Source organism: Takifugu flavidus, chromosome 8 (genome assembly GCF_003711565.1).
Source record: "Takifugu flavidus isolate HTHZ2018 chromosome 8, ASM371156v2, whole genome shotgun sequence".
Lineage (NCBI taxonomy): Eukaryota > Metazoa > Chordata > Actinopteri > Tetraodontiformes > Tetraodontidae > Takifugu > Takifugu flavidus.
In genome coordinates this window covers 8,682,717-8,698,208 of record NC_079527.1, presented here as the reverse complement: position 1 = coordinate 8,698,208, position 15,492 = coordinate 8,682,717, and the positions used below count along the sequence as shown (strand labels likewise).

Below are 15,492 nucleotides of genomic sequence, written 5' to 3'. Positions count from 1 at the left end.
CACGTCACACACGTGAACACAAGCTGCTTTTGTTATCCGCTAAAACACCGACCCCAAAACTTGCATGAACACTAACTAAAGCCATGGCAACCACCGTGTGTTCCCATATACACGTTTATGCCAACATTTTTTTTTTAAAAAAGGATTGTTTTGCATATTAGAAGGTAGTTCAGTAAAATTTACGGTAAACACGTATCAGTTTCAGTCAGCAGAAGAACAGTATTCCCACAAATGTAGACTGAGGAAACAGGCTATTATAATCCACTTTTATTACAGTTCTTGTACAGTATTAACATGCCTCGTGATGCAGTGTAACTATCATCCTCTTGCCCATTTTTTTAAATACATGATTTGTGTCAACACCCAGAAAGACGACTGTCTGATCTAGTTAGGTAAATAAGAGGGAGGAAAAAAAGAAAATCCAACACTAAAATCAACACTTTGCAGTTCAAAATAAATAAATACTCATTCAAAATACGATAGGAAACAGACGTTACAGTTCTTTACGACAATAATGCATCTTGGGATACAGTCAACGCAGGAAACAGTGTCACGCCGATGAAGGGATGGAGGAAACCAGGAGAAGAGAAGTTCCTTCAACAGAGATGCTGCAGCTGCTCATGTGAACTAGTTCAGAAGAACTGAAAATCAGGGAAGTTCTCTGATATTGGTGCCGAACCTCCACACGGCAGCCTGGTTTTGCACCAGAGTTCACCGGCTCAGGTCCAAGCAGACACTGACTGTTATTTACAGCAGCAGCCTGAGGAAGATTTTGGGACGCCTCCATGCAAATCAGCAATATACAGATACCGGTGATTTATTTGTTCATTTCTTTATTTCTTTATTTATTCTGTCACCAGCTACCGTGGCAGGTGGCACTGATGGCAAATGAATCTGAGATAAAACGTCAACAACAATGGAATAAACAGAAAATAATTTCCATTTGTTGGTATGCCAATGAAGTCATTCCAATTATGTATTTAACAAAAAATAGAAGGAGAATGAAATAAAATACAAAATGATGGACGGCATGTGGACTGCAAAACAGTGTGGGCATATGTGCGTCTCTCATTAACGTCTTATTATTTGTTCCCAATATTTATCGACTCACTTTACATGAATGTAACTAATTTGGGTCACTTTCAAAAAGCACTGGTTTGGAATTAACCATTTAAAAAATGCTCACCGCAGATCCAAAAACATTAAATTAAGAAATTAAAATATATTCAGGGGGGCCTTCATTGTTTTTAGAACAGCCTTTCCATGTTCAAGCAATGGATCCATTATAACCACTACCTGGAGCTGGCACCCAGGCTCCTCCCCGCTATCGTCCTTCACTTCTTGTTCTTCAGCTGATTGGCCAGCCAGTCCAAGCCCTCGTAGAGGCCGTCTCCGCTGGTGGCGCAGGTGGCCTGGATGTACCAGTTGCGGTGACGTAGGGAATGTAGGCCCAGCTTGTCCGTGATCTCAGCGGCGTTCATGGCGTTGGGCAGGTCCTGAGAAAACGGTGACGGTCAGAGAGGTCTCGGTGCGTTTGGAAGAAGGTGCGGGAAGCGGTGACGGGACGAGGAAGTACCTGTTTATTGGCAAAGACCAGGAGGACAGCGTCCCGTAGCTCGTCCTCAGCCAGCATCCTCATGAGCTCCTCGCGTGCTTCATTCACTCGCTCCCGGTCGTTGCTGTCCACCACAAAGATCAAACCTGTGCAGAGAGGAATGAGCTTTAACAAACAAAACCAACAGATTGACACCATAATGACGCAAAAAGCATCATTTTCTTTTCACTGTTGAGGCTGTAAGGATGAGCCGCGGAGACACTGATCATTTGGGAGGCTGTATTTGGAGATGACCTCATCTGCAGCATTAGTCAGATATGGCGCCCTGCGCTGGAGGCGAGCCTGTGTTGCAGGAGCTGCAACATCGCTGAGCGACCCCGTTAATGCGACGCAGACTACCAGTGGATCATCGAAGAAGCTGTAAGCCTCGGCTCACCCTGGGTGTTCTGGAAGTAGTGCCTCCACAGGGGTCGGATCTTGTCCTGGCCACCCACGTCCCACACGGTAAAGCTGATGTTCTTGTACTCCACAGTTTCTACATTGAATCCTAAACCACAAACAGATCAAGAAGATGGAATCACTGTTGCGCCCCCCTCTAGTGGTAGGCTGTAGCAAAGAACAGGCCGCTCCAGCCACACTTTCCCCAAAAACAGTTTAATCAAATGGAATTCTTGTAAATCACATGTTTTCCTTCTAACACCAGTTCTGAATGTTTTTTACACACACCAATTGTGGGGATGGTCGTCACTATCTCCCCCAGCTTCAGCTTGTAGAGGATGGTGGTTTTCCCAGCAGCATCCAGCCCCACCATCAGAATCCGCATCTCCTTTTTGCCTATCAGGCTCTTTAACAGGTTGCCAAAGATGTTTCCCATGTTGACCGGTGGCTCTTGTCTCAACTACAACAGAACTATTAGATGCAAGATCATGGCACAGAGAGACCCTGAAGCACAACTGTAAAGTCAAAACACACACAGGAGGTCCTTAAAAATAATCGCTTTGGTGCTACCACCATGTTAACCTTGAAGCCACTTCAAAAATGCAGGCAGTAAACGTATACTTCACACCTCAGCAGGCCGGTGACCTGACTACAGTTTGACAGCTCTCAGGGAAACGTCCACAGTGCTGAACTTCTTTTGTGTACTGTATCAGCTTTCAGGTGGTGCAGGGTAAAGCATGAATAAATGAATAAAAGCCTTTGCTGCAATTCATTTATGACTTTATATGACACATAACCCGTGGCTATGAGAAATGCGCACCACATGCACATCCGTGAATGCCTTCTAATTTTACATTCCTGGGTTGATTCTTGGTTACTCCACCACACACACACACACACACACACACACACACACACACACACACACACGCACACACACACTGCTGGTGTTAACTTGAGCTAACCTATGGCACCTGGGGGATTTTAACGAGGATATTTCATAATTTACATGAACAGAAAACAAGTCATGTTAGTGAGACCAGTTAAAAGACCTTTAGGTTTGATTTCCGGCACATTTTCATTCATTTATTATAGCTAGCTGTGCCAAATGCAGAGGCTGTAGCTGCTAGCATCCTCCGTGTCACAGCTGCAGTGGCCGCACATCCGTGGACATCTGTCAGAGGATGTAGCAGGCCGAAGGAGAATCGTTTGAAAGGGGTCAATTATATATTTATCACCAGTTATGATCGTTCTGTAAAATAACTTCGGTATTGTAAGGGGGAAAGGAATCACCCGGTCAATATGATGCTGTAAATCTCGTAGTCACGACAAGCACCCCAGCCGGCCTACTGTCACCGCATCACAACGATATTTATCGCTGAAGGATAACGGAGGTGGAAAAGGGGATAAATACGCCGAGGTTGCATACATCATTCACACTGAAGCGTCTTGGCGAATTTTCATTATTTGCATCTCAATTACTCACCCGTCAGCGGCAGGCGGACTACCAGCTGGAGTCAGGCAGACTGGATGATAGTCTCGCGATATTAGCTGTTGCTCGGGCGGCTGTTCTCGCGATATTTGGACTGTGAAGAGCACCTCTCGGCACTTGTCATCGGCTATTAGACGGCAGGGTAATGCTTAAGTGTAGTGACTTAAACAGCTTTTTCTGAAATGTGTATTGGATTTTTTTTTGTTGTGGAGGAAAAATACTTGCCTACTCAACATCATTTTGTGAGCTTAAAGATCTAAACCGTAACAATATGTGGAATGATCTGCAGGCAAACATGCATAAATAATTAAAACAGGAATCATCTTAATGAATAAGTAAATGGCTGTCTGTAATAGGATGCCAAGTGATTCTTCCAGGCAATAGCTCTGTGTGTAGGCTAATGAGGTGACAGGAGGCACAAATGAACAATTATTAAAGCAGGTGACAAAAGTGAGGTATTGATTTAAAGTATAATCATTTTAAAAGTGATACCATACATGTATGTGGTTTTACAGAGTGACAGTACACAAGATTTAGGAAGCCACCTCCTGGTGTGGGTTTACCCCTTTAACCATGAATTAAAACAACCTCCAGTGTGGTTACATGACATTCCCCAAACCAGGCTGGGAGCCACAGGTGAAATCCACCATTGGCTTCCCTCTTTCTCTCAGTTGTGTGTCAGTCAGTAGTCCAGTGACAGATGTGTTTATCAATCTGGTGGTGAAAGCAGAGGAATAAAGTGGGGAGCAGATGCCTGCAGCTGCATACCAGATTACGGGGTGGAGTGGATGGTGGGGGAGCCCGCTGAGTTTGTGCGTTCTGGGAGTTTTCCGGGAGGGTTACGCCGAGGTTACAGCAGGCTCGGGTGGCGGCGGCAGAGGTAGGGTGGAGAGTTATGACTTAAAGGAGCCTTTCCTCTGAAGTGTCTGCCAGCGTGCACCCCAGCAAACACAATCACAAGTCTGGTTGGTTCTTCTAGCTGAACTAATGAGGGCCTGTGCGCTGAGGGCAGGGGCTTTGATGTTCTGGGTAGCTGGCTCCTTGTGTTTCCTCTCCTGCTCTCCTTCTCTGCCTGTCCCACATCAAAAATGAAAGGCAAGTTGAGAAGCAGATGTTTTGAGGCATGTATTTATATACATTATTCACCCCCTTCTCTATACCTTATTTGTCCATAGCTTCTGCATCTCTGCTGTACAGCAAGGTTCTATCTCACCATCTTTATATCCAACTAAACAAACCAAATCGCCTTACTTTATACATATAATCACCCTGTCAATCAAAGTGGGTAACGTTTATCTCTCCCAACTTCCTCTCTCTTCCTCCCTCTCTTTAATTTGAGCCCTGTCTGGTTGTCATTACTCAGGGGGCAGTCAATGTGCTGCTGTGCATGTGGCTAAAGTCTGCAGCACTGAGGAGAATGAAAAGGAGCATAGCAAAAGCTATTCCAGGCTGTCCACCAACTTCTGTCTCACACATGGAGGAAACAGTGACAGGAAATTCTCTTTTCCATCAGCTCCAGGGTGAAATGATAAAAGAATGAAAAGCTGCAAACCAGAAATCCATTCATTTATCATGTGTCTGCACTGCACATCAAGAGCCAATTCAGCCATTGACATTGTCATTCCTCATTGGTTAAGGAATATTCTGCCCTAGTTCATACAAAACAACAATTAGATCATTTAAATCATTTTCCAACACAGCAAGTTTGGATCATCTGAAACATCAAGAAATGCTGCTGTCATTAATTCAATCAGGTGATGACATGAGAGTTTTGCTGAATATGCACTGTAACAGATTGAGGATACAAATCACTTGGGTCACCACGAGCACTGTCTGGCAGTTAAATGTGCAACAGCGTGCATGTTTTTGATTGTGCATTAGTGCTAGAATTACTCCATGTAAGTGCCTTTGCACATAAACCCTGGCTGCACTTATGTGGTCGTCTCTGGGTCAACCATATCCAAAGTAACGAGGACACTTGCATTCCACATAGTTCAGCAAGTCCCTTCTTTGGCAATGGTCTCTGGACAGATGATCCCCCCTCAAACGCAGAGGTACAGCAAAGATTGGTAGAATCAACCCCACCCTCTGCTCTCCTGATGCTTCTTTCCAGCAATAAAACTCATAGTTGAAGGAAACAATATCCTGCTGTAATAAAAAAGGCCTTTCTCTCAACATGAAGTGGCTATAAAAAGCACTTGACCTCCAAATTCTGTGCTATTTACACAGAAAACTGACAAGTGGGCACATATTGTTCAGCATGGACAGTTCTCACTTGTCATAATATTGACTGAACTTTTGACAGTGTTAACTGTGCTGTCGGTGGGCTCAAGTTGTTTAGCTTAATTTATCTCCAATGAAAGCTTTAATAAGATAATGAGACCTCACTTCACGTTGTTTCCAATGAGAACATTCAGCCTTTTAAACAAACATACAGGCCCTTGATACCAACTCCCAGATGTTGTGCTTATGCTTACACCCAATCATAGATGCAAAAAAGACATATGGAGTAAATATTTTGGGCTGCTTCTAAAAATAAAATGTGATTTCCCAATGAGTTGTCACCAAAAGGCATATTTTCTGCATTGATGGCATAAGTCTGATTATTTAAACCAAAAGATTACACATTTATATTAATAATACATTTACAAATAGGCATGTACAATAACATACAGAACCATAGAATTAGACATGTGGAAAATGTCTCTTCTGCTGTTTGTTGTCTTTGTTTTCTGTGATTTAAAACAAAAGAAGGAAAAAAAGATGGGTTATAGGCCATTTTCAAGGTCTAATCTGACCAAGGCAAGATGAATGACATGAGTCACCTCTTCAGTCTCAGATTTGGCACTATCAGAGTAACGTGTCTAAGAGGAAATAGATCCCAGATGAACGGAGAAGAGAGGGGCGATAAACAGGTTCTCCGGGAGCACAGGGAGTACAACATATCCCACAGGAGTGGGCAACGGGACAGGCTCACCAACTCGAGTCCTGCACTTGCCAAAGACTTGCGAGCTACTTGCAGACGTTGACCCACTCCGTGAGACGGCACTCCTCACACAGCACGTAGCAGCACCAGTGGAACCTGCAGTTGCAGCGCTCGCTGTGAGTCTTTTTCAGGATGTTGTGTCCACGGCCGCAGCACAGTGAGCCGCAGCTGTCTGTGCTCTGGCTGGTTTTGTTGCATATCCGTCCTTGTGTACCTGCAGAGTCCACGGATAAGTTGGGCTCACAGAAATCTGGGGACTTCTCAAAGTACACCAGCTCTCTGGACATGCTTCGACGGCGCCCGCCGTTAAGCCCCCCAGTGCTCCCACTCACACCACTTCCTATTCGCGGGTTGAAAACCCCATTGTTCTTGTTCTGAGAGTTGACAAGAATGGCCGACAGGAACTTCTCCTTTAGCAAGGAGCCCACGAGGCGGAACTCTGGAGACACGTGCCAACAGGTCTTAAACTGGCAGCTCCCTGATGTGCCATGACACTTGCACTTCCTCTTCATGTTATCTGTCACTATCTGTGAAGAAATGTGAAAGTGATTAAATTTATGGCCATTTCGCTGTAACAATGAGTCAGATGGGATGCTCATTACACACCTGTCGCCCCACCCTGTTGTTATGGATCTTCATGCGAGCATGGATATCTCTTGGAGACCCACGAGAGTCAAGCCAGTCTCTGGAAAAGCGGTCCCCATAACGGACATCGTGGCTGCAGCCCCCCCACTCCCAGGTCTCCTGCATGGAGCTCAAGTCATCTGGCAGAGGCTTGAGAAGGCCAGAGGGGTGGCTTGAGCGCAGGTTAGCGGGCAGGTCTCTATGGTGACCACTGAGCTCTGAGGATAATGACTGCGTCACGCCAAAGCCTACCCCACCCTTCTGCAGGCTCTGTAGCTGCAGCTGTGTGAGTTTCAGCCGGATCTTGTCATCGTCCTGGCGACGCTTGGCCTCGCAGCCACACCCCCGCAGCTTGCCCATGCTGCAGGCTGAGGCCACAGAGTGAGCCACACCCGCTGCCAACATAGCCAGGGAGAAGGCACTCTCGCGAAAACCTGGTTACATGAGATAGAGAGCAAGGTAAAGGAATGGTAGGCTTCATCCCAACTTTACCTCTTGTCCCGCATACACAAAAATACCCCTAAGAGCATTGTGGCGTGGCACCTTACCCCTGTTGAGAATGGTGTTGTGATGGGGAAGTTTGCCAAGGCCTTCCAGTGAAGAGCAGTTCCAGCGTTGGTCTCGGAGCTGGTACTGGCATTCATGGATGGCCACCTGAATGCCCTGCAGGGCCGAGGCCGTGGCATCAGGACTCCTCACGCACATCCGCATCTGACGTTTGCTGAGGCCTGCCAGTTTCAGACACACCGAGTTTGGGGTTAGCACTGGTTCTCCTGCCACCTTCAGGCTGAGGATGTCATTACACAGCACCCTGAGGAGAGAGGAGAGACAAACAGTGGTGTGTGGAAGTGCGTGTGTGTGTGCGCGCGCGCTGGGGGGAAATTAGATGATCAAAAGTTGATTTTTCTGAAGTAGAACGTCTGAAATAAATGCAACAATACACAAATGTAGAAATGTCGTAACAAAAATACATTCTCTCTCTCGCTGTTTTCAGTCAGTAAATCGGTTAATCAATTACACACAAGTGCGTCAGCTGCTTCCACTGATGTTGCTTAATCCTGAGAAAATAATTCCAAACAGATCATCTGCGGCGTTCTCAGAATGGATTTCCAAATACTTCTGTATTTAATTATTTTTTTTCTCATTTATGCATTGAACTTAAGTATTGCACTAAATCTTTCGATCAGACAGTGAAGAAAGATTCAAAACAACCACCAAACACTGACTTCACTCAACGTTTACCCAACTCCAGAAACCCGCGCGTACATGAACTCTCAAGTGCACTCACGTAAACGCAGGTGACATAAGCGCCGTGGCCAAAATCAGGAATTTGTCCCAGCGGAATTTGTGCGGCGGCTCCATTGAGGCAAGCGGTTTGCGAGGCGTGACATTAAAACACTGGTGATAAAGTCCTGCGCTGGGTAAGAATATGAAAAAGAGGGAAAAGAGTGGAGTATTATCGATGCACCGCCAAACGACCGAAGACTGAGGACAGAGAACAGAGGGGGCGAGAGTAAACTGGAGAGGGGGGGGAGAAGAAGAGGGGAGGGGATGAGATGCCTCTACAAGGCGACTGTTTGCAAAATAGTGGCTGAGATGAAAGCTGGATCACCAGTTGATTGTTTCATACTATAATAGTGTTCATCCGAACGTGCAGTGACGTCTCCAAACTTTACGCACAGGCGCCGTTTCCAAACCGGGGGCAACGGCGCCTCATGATGGGGCAAGAACAATAGTTTAAAAACTGGAAATCATCTACAAATGCGGGTGTATATATCGTTGTTTTATTTATTGCTTTTAATGGATGGCCGCTTAAATTTTAAGTGAGTGACCCAGAACGACATTGAAATGAAATATGTCAAGCCAAGCCAGATTATGTTGATAAAAAAGGGGCAGTTGGATGATGAATGGGGGGAAGGGAGCACCGCTGCTTCCACTGTACGACAGGGAGGCAGCAGCAGGCAGGCGACTCCGCGAACAGACCCTCCAACAATACTGTTTTTAGCCATGTGGTGCCCCTGCCTCCCACCTCCATCACAGCGTCTGCTTCACATTGTTGTGTTCGAAGCAACACTGCCGCTGCAGAGTCTACATTTCTGAGTCTAAAAAAATACATGCATAAATTATGTCTGTATTTGGGGGGAGAGGAGGGGGTCCATATGGTGTCATCAGAGGCGAAATTCCCATTTAACTCTATGCGTTAGAGGAAGTTGTATGTAATGATTTGGGGTTTTTTTTGTCGTTGTTTTTAAATAAGCAAACAAATAAACAGCTTTATACAGTGAAATGAAGTCACCAAAATCTCAGTCACCTATTCGCGACTGGGTCCGTGCGCAGACATTTTGGTCTGGAAGTGATGAATCAGCATATTCATCCAAATTAACAACAGACCACTGTCATGTGTTAGGCTATATATTATGAGCGACGATCGTACTAAAACTTCGATCAACTGCTTGTTGGAGTCGAGATGACGCCGGACGATTTTCAAAAAATTAAGTCCCCCTCCTATAAAAAAAGGTTTGCATAGTGACATCAATCCATCTAATCTTCTTCCATTCCCTAAGCTGCGGCAATGAAAAGTGCATTAGCATTCTGCCTTAGCGTGTATGTCTAAGTGGCTTAAAAAGTGATTTGAAGTTGATTTGTATATAAAAGGCCCCCTTTATCCGGATTGAGGCTCTAATCTGCTCGGTGTCGCATGACTGCTCCAGGAAACCAGTTTGAGCACCTTCATATAAGGCCGCAGTATAAACGTAGGATGGCTGTCATTAAAGCCGTTTTACAAAAGCCCACTTCCTTTAGCTGTCATCTGACAGAGAGAGAGAGAGAGCGAGAGAGACAGGGGGGGGTGGGGAGAGGAGGGAGATTATTTAAACATCACTCGGTACAGTGACTAATGTGGACATGCAAATTAGAAGATAAATGTCACATAATGCCACATTCACCCGTGAACCAGTATGGAGAAGTCGGGAACTCTCCAGCTTGCTTCTAGTCTGGGGTTAGATGGAGATGCCGCAAAGTGGCTCAAGCTGTGATTACGCTGGGCTGCATGTGCGTCGAGGGAGGTCTGCGTGCCAGATGTTTGGAAGGGTTCTGCTCGTCCCCCTTAGTCGGTTCCATCATACATCTACTTCAACCTTCAGATTCGAGGGTTATTTTATCTCTCCTGCGTTTGAGAACGTTTAAAGCCGTTCAGCGGGGAGTGTGACTTAACTCGGGGTATAGTTAGTGTTTTTCTTTGCGTTTTTACGCATATGTTTGTGTGCGCCTTGCTGTATAAAACAGGTGTTGTTTTCAAGGCATGTGTTCTAGACAATTCTATTTGAAGGCCGCACTGATTTACACATTAATAATTAAAAATTAGTGCTGCAAAACCCATCTAGATTTGCGTCAGCGAACCAAATGTTCTGCAACATCCTTAGTCACAGCACATTTTGAGAAAGAAGGAGGAGATGCGGTTAGGGAGTAGGCTAATGTAACCACTGGGTAAAATGGGCAGTTTTAGATTGCTCATATTCGTCTGTAACTGTGCTGCGCACTGTCATCAGCTGCGAGCGACAGAGGAGCACCAGGCGCACCCACAGCACAACCGAATATCACTGCCGCGGGACTATTTTCTTTTCTGCCAAAACTAGACGTCGATGGGAGCTTCATGGGCCGCCGGGGAAACGCTCTCAGCCGCGCACATTTACAGAGAATCGATTCCGTGATGACCGTGAGATTCCACAAGTAATATGCGCAACTCTCTGGATTCCCCCCCCACTCCCCCCCATCCATTCTCCTTTCTGCCCAGTTGTGTTTCCTTATTATTGTGCGCCCTATGAAGAGCATTAACTATCCCTCCCTCCAATCCTATTGAAAAGGTTCCGAAAAAAAACAGAGGGAGATGAGAGCAGCAAATCCCTTTTTTATTCCCCTCGTAGCGCTCAATAAGAGAAGAATGTGTTGCCTATCAGTCACCGAGGGGATCAAGTCTTCGGGACTATCCCACGCGTTCAGTGCGCCGTGCAGAGCATCACTGAGAGAGACAGAGTGAAGAGGGCTGCAGCAGCATCCTGCCAGAACACTTCACATCATCTGATAACCTCCATTGTAGTCGAAGAGCTGAACTTCTCATTCTAACTTGTGAGTATCCACCGTGCATTTTGATTATCCTGTGCGTAACAAATTATAGAAATAATAAAATGTAGCTTCAATTACCAACTAATGTCGTATCATTAGAGAAAAGTCACCACTGTATTCATTTATTGCTCTGTGGTTATTATTAATTTTTTAAAAAGGTTGTTCTAATTAAAACATGACCACGGGCCTGCTGGCGCTGGGGTGGAAGGATTATCTGTAACTACGCGTAAAATCCAAACATGTACAAGTTGACACGTTTTTTTTCTTCTCTCCTCGCCTTCGACCCGAAGACACGATGAGGAATCTGGCGCTGCTGTTGGGAGTGAAAGCCGCCTGCATCCTGCTGGTGTCTTCACTCACAGGCACAGGGGCCGTCAACAACAGTGGCCGGTGGTGGTGAGTTCTCCGTGCGCCAAAGATGCTGATGATGATGATGTCGATGATGATGTTGATGCATTAAACCACGCAACAGCGGTGCTGTTATCGTGCGTAATGGAATTTAAACCACAGTTTTAGCAGCAAAACTTCTACCCATTCTTTGGGGAGGGGGAACGCGCGATATTATTGCCTGTTCATTTTGAGCTGTCATTTTCAAATTTGTTATTTAGGGTGGCATGTGGTTTCAATAAATCTCGACAACCGAGTAATTAAAATTTAAAGATTTACGCTTTTAAATTTACGATCATTTTTTTTGTAATGATTTAATCCCGCCTTTCATCTGTTGGTTCATTTTTAGTGCGGTTTAAACACGGAACAACATTTTTTTTTTTTAGCTCAGCGTGGAATAAATTAAATATGGATTCATGTCACAGCGGAAAGAGGCCCCAGACTGAACGGCGTTGATCCAATATCCTTGCATTTCTTTACAGGACGACCTAAAACAAAAACGCGGATAATTTCACCAAACTTTGGAAGAGAAAACACACCAGGATCTGTATAATTTCGCGTCAACGGGGATATTGCTTGGCCTGTTTAGAAACTCATAAACTGTGGTCTGGAGTTGTTGAGATAACGATTTAACGACAGATTTTGCCATTTTTGATGGAGTGTATTTGCGTCTGGCCTCAATCCCCTTCAAATATTTAAAATGCACGTATTTAAAACATCTGGGGAAAAAAGACCTAAGACTTTGAAATAAAAGCTAGATTATTATTAATGTCACCACATTCGCAGGCCAACAAAGATACAGACGCACTGCCAACATAACTGCTGCAGCTTTTTTACTTAAAAAAAAAATCAAAAATATTTTAACCTGCAGAGAATATTAAGTAATGGAGTTTTTCCCCTGAAATAACATTTGTGCATAAGTATGGAAGTAAATGCAGTAGATGCATAAAATAACTAATCATCAGAATTATAGCTAATAATGTCCTCAATAGGAGAATTGTTATCTTAATATTGTGCTTCCTGCAAAGGACTAGATATATGTTAATGGTACAGGACAAATGGGTTTCTAACCTATTTCACATTTTAATGCTGCGTAGGTGTTAAATGATCGTGATACTCCTGAATGTTGGACGTTCTAGTCTGAATTGATCATCTTAATCAGTGGGTTTGCGTTTGTTTACCAAAACGAGAATACACACTCTGATCTACAGCTGTCCTCCAAGCTCTGCTAACACAGAATCATGTTTGTACTTTTGAAGGCAGAAACGCGCACAGTGCCAAACAATCACACAATCCATCATAAGGAGGTATGTTAGCCGCTTGACCCTCATTTCCTTTGTCCGTCTGTTGCACCAGGGGTATTGTCAATGTGGCCTCCTCGTCCAACCTCCTCACCAATTCCAAGAACGTGCAGTTGGTCCTGGATCCAAGCCTGGCCCTGCTGAGTCGTCGCCAACGTCGGCTGATTCGGCAGAATCCTGGCATCCTGCACGCCATCGCAGCTGGGCTGCACGCTGCCATAAAGGAGTGCAAGTGGCAGTTCCGCAACCGCCGCTGGAACTGTCCGACCACCCACAGCCCAGCCGTTTTTGGCAAAATTGTCAACCGTGGTGAGCCTCTCTTGTCTTTGTAACACGGAATATTTGGACATTTTTGGCCAGGATGTAATACCACCTTTTATAAATACTTAATAGGCTTTGTCTCCACTCTTGCTGTGATTAAAGAAAATTTGGCAACATCCCCAGCTAAAAGGCCGGATCAATGTCTGATGGGAGACTTTGGTGTTTTCCTCAGGTTGCCGAGAAACAGCATTTGTATTCGCCATAATGAGCGCAGGGGTGACCCATGCTGTGGCCCGCTCCTGCTCAGAAGGGGCCATTGAGTCTTGCACATGTGATTATCGACGCAGAGGTCCCGGAGGGCCAGACTGGCACTGGGGGGGCTGCAGTGACAACGTGGAGTTTGGTCGGATGTTTAGCCGTGAGTTTGTGGACTCCAGTGAGAGGGGCCGAGACCTGCGCTACCTTACAAATCTGCACAACAACGAGGCCGGCAGAATGGTGAGGGTCTGTCCGCTTAGTGTCTCAGGTTGAAGGTGGTCCAGATCTTGATTTTCTTCATTTCTCATGGCAGACTGTGTCGTCAGAGATGCGCCAGGAGTGTAAGTGCCATGGCATGTCGGGCTCTTGCACCGTCCGTACCTGTTGGATGCGTCTTCCCAGCTTCCGCATGGTGGGAGATTTCCTCAAGGACCGCTTCGACGGTGCATCCAGAGTTGTTTACGCCAACAAGGGAAGCAACCGCGCCTCTCACAGAGCACACCCGCGACACCTGGAGCCCGAAAACCCAGCTCACAAGCCCCCTTCATCCATGGACCTGGTCTATTTTGAGAAATCACCAAATTTCTGCTCCTACAGTGGAAAAACTGGAACTCTGGGAACATCCGGAAGGGCGTGCAACAGCACCTCTCCAGGCCTGGACGGATGCGAGCTGCTCTGCTGCGGACGCGGGTTTAAGACGCGGACAGAGAGCATGACTGAACGTTGCCACTGCACCTTCCACTGGTGCTGTCACGTCAGTTGCTTGAACTGCACCAGCACCCGAACTTTACACCAGTGTGTATGATGACAGTCGGCAAACTTTAGATACTTTTGAAATATCCTGTCACAAGAAGAACATAAACATCCACACAGGGAGATGTTGGAGAAAGCCACATGCTAACTAGAAGGAAGCTAGTAAAAGCTTCATGTCAGGTAAACTTAAACAGGGAACTATTTGGCAGAGAGATTGAAGAGATTCAGTACTTACTAAAAAAAGGAGGCGGGAGCTAGAAAGCGAACATATATAAACAGGGTACAGACAGAATGTATAGTGCTTCGCTTTGATGCCTAGCAGAGGTATTTAAACACAACAAGTCTCACTGTTGAATGCAAATCATCCATCCACCATGTGTTTACACTGCAGACACATACAGAGATGATGTGGTGCAGCATCGCTCGCTTTAGGCAGGTACTGAAGGAGCCCACCGCTCCATCACTGAGGACAACGACCGCACACCACGTTTCTCCGATATTTCTGTGGGCCCGAGAGCCAAAAACGTGTGTCTTTCCCTAAAAAAACAAAGAAAGAAAAAGCAGCAAAGACCTTCCATGCAACATCATCTCTGTTTGTTTTCCTTTGCTGAACTTTGGAATTGCATTGAGGCGGACAGCCAGTTCGTCCATCTGCTCCCCTGTAGTATGATTAATCTGGGTGGCAATTGACCAGGAACGGTAGTGACTGGCTGAACAAATCCGAGCGAGGCAGGGTGATTTGAATGTATTACTGAAACACTGAATATGGCATAACTTTGTGTCGAGTTGCAAAACCGAGGGGTTTAATATCATAAACAAAGAAAAACAAGGAAAACCAGCACCGTAGCTTTAGGATATGAGGTCATGCTAAAGTCCAGACAAGGGAAACAGGCAAGCGGTGCAAATCAAGAAAAGCAGCCTTTCATGAAGAAATATTATCAGCTAAAAAAAAACAACCAAAATGATGTAAATAAGGATATTTGAGAATATATTTATGATGACATCATTTCTAAGTGATCCATTCACTTGTCGGCGGTTCAAGAATAAACCATGAATCGTTCCACCAAGTCACATTTTGATCAAAACTTTTCCATCCTGGTGTAAATGAAGCCGACACAAACCCTCACACATTAGAATATCACCTTTTTTCCTGTCCGATGTAAGAAAAGAAAAAAAAAATCTTTCATGCACTGAATATTTACTGTTTTATTATTGTAAATACAAGATATTTATTTTATACTATTATAGAGAGATGATAGAGAAGACCTGTTAGATTTTGAATAAAAAGAATTTAGGTTCCCGTTGCTTTTGTACT

The 15,492-nt window shown here is 45.2% G+C and overlaps 3 protein-coding genes across 4 annotated transcripts; 1 reads left to right on the top strand and 2 right to left on the bottom strand.

Moving 5' to 3' along the window:
• Positions 1 to 252: 252 nt before the first annotated feature.
• arf3a (ADP-ribosylation factor 3a) lies at positions 253 to 3,622 on the bottom strand. Of its 2 annotated transcripts, none has more exons than XM_057041403.1 (5): positions 3,480 to 3,622; positions 2,282 to 2,464; positions 1,992 to 2,102; positions 1,577 to 1,701; positions 253 to 1,496 (listed from the first exon to the last, which is right to left on the bottom strand). In XM_057041403.1, the coding sequence occupies exons 2-5, from the start codon at positions 2,427 to 2,429 to the stop codon at positions 1,335 to 1,337; spliced, it is 546 nt and encodes a 181-aa protein (XP_056897383.1). In that variant the 5' UTR covers positions 2,430 to 2,464; positions 3,480 to 3,622; the 3' UTR covers positions 253 to 1,334. The 2 variants fall into 2 exon arrangements, with proteins under 2 accessions (XP_056897383.1, XP_056897384.1); XM_057041404.1 differs by having other exon boundaries at positions 2,282 to 2,453; positions 3,480 to 3,612.
• Positions 3,623 to 5,036: 1,414 nt separating this feature from the next.
• wnt10b (wingless-type MMTV integration site family, member 10b) lies at positions 5,037 to 8,580 on the bottom strand. Its single transcript, XM_057041689.1, has 4 exons — positions 8,384 to 8,580; positions 7,644 to 7,906; positions 7,078 to 7,529; positions 5,037 to 6,998 (listed from the first exon to the last, which is right to left on the bottom strand). The coding sequence occupies exons 1-4, from the start codon at positions 8,455 to 8,457 to the stop codon at positions 6,498 to 6,500; spliced, it is 1,290 nt and encodes a 429-aa protein (XP_056897669.1). The 5' UTR covers positions 8,458 to 8,580; the 3' UTR covers positions 5,037 to 6,497.
• Positions 8,581 to 10,590: 2,010 nt separating this feature from the next.
• wnt1 (wingless-type MMTV integration site family, member 1) lies at positions 10,591 to 15,355 on the top strand. The gene is made up of 5 exons (XM_057041721.1): positions 10,591 to 11,220; positions 11,508 to 11,613; positions 12,961 to 13,214; positions 13,399 to 13,664; positions 13,738 to 15,355. Exons 2-5 carry the CDS (start codon positions 11,513 to 11,515, stop codon positions 14,227 to 14,229), a joined length of 1,113 nt encoding a protein of 370 aa, XP_056897701.1. The 5' UTR covers positions 10,591 to 11,220; positions 11,508 to 11,512; the 3' UTR covers positions 14,230 to 15,355.
• The last annotated feature ends 137 nt before the right edge of the window (positions 15,356 to 15,492 follow it).

Coding starts and splice junctions, on each gene's coding strand:
- arf3a (XM_057041403.1), bottom strand. CDS start 2,429: ATGGGAAACATCTTTGGCAACCTGTTAAAGAGCCTGATAGGCAAAAAG. Junction 2,103..2,281: donor GACGACCATCCCCACAATTG/GTGTGTGTAAAA, acceptor TTTGTGGTTTAG/GATTCAATGTAGAAACTGTG. Junction 1,702..1,991: donor CTACTTCCAGAACACCCAGG/GTGAGCCGAGGC, acceptor CTCTCTGCACAG/GTTTGATCTTTGTGGTGGAC.
- wnt10b (XM_057041689.1), bottom strand. CDS start 8,457: ATGGAGCCGCCGCACAAATTCCGCTGGGACAAATTCCTGATTTTGGCC. Junction 7,907..8,383: donor CTTATGTCACCTGCGTTTAC/GTGAGTGCACTT, acceptor CTCTCTCCTCAG/GGTGCTGTGTAATGACATCC. Junction 7,530..7,643: donor CAACACCATTCTCAACAGGG/GTAAGGTGCCAC, acceptor TCATGTAACCAG/GTTTTCGCGAGAGTGCCTTC.
- wnt1 (XM_057041721.1), top strand. CDS start 11,513: ATGAGGAATCTGGCGCTGCTGTTGGGAGTGAAAGCCGCCTGCATCCTG. Junction 11,614..12,960: donor AACAACAGTGGCCGGTGGTG/GTGAGTTCTCCG, acceptor CTGTTGCACCAG/GGGTATTGTCAATGTGGCCT. Junction 13,665..13,737: donor ACAACGAGGCCGGCAGAATG/GTGAGGGTCTGT, acceptor TTCTCATGGCAG/ACTGTGTCGTCAGAGATGCG.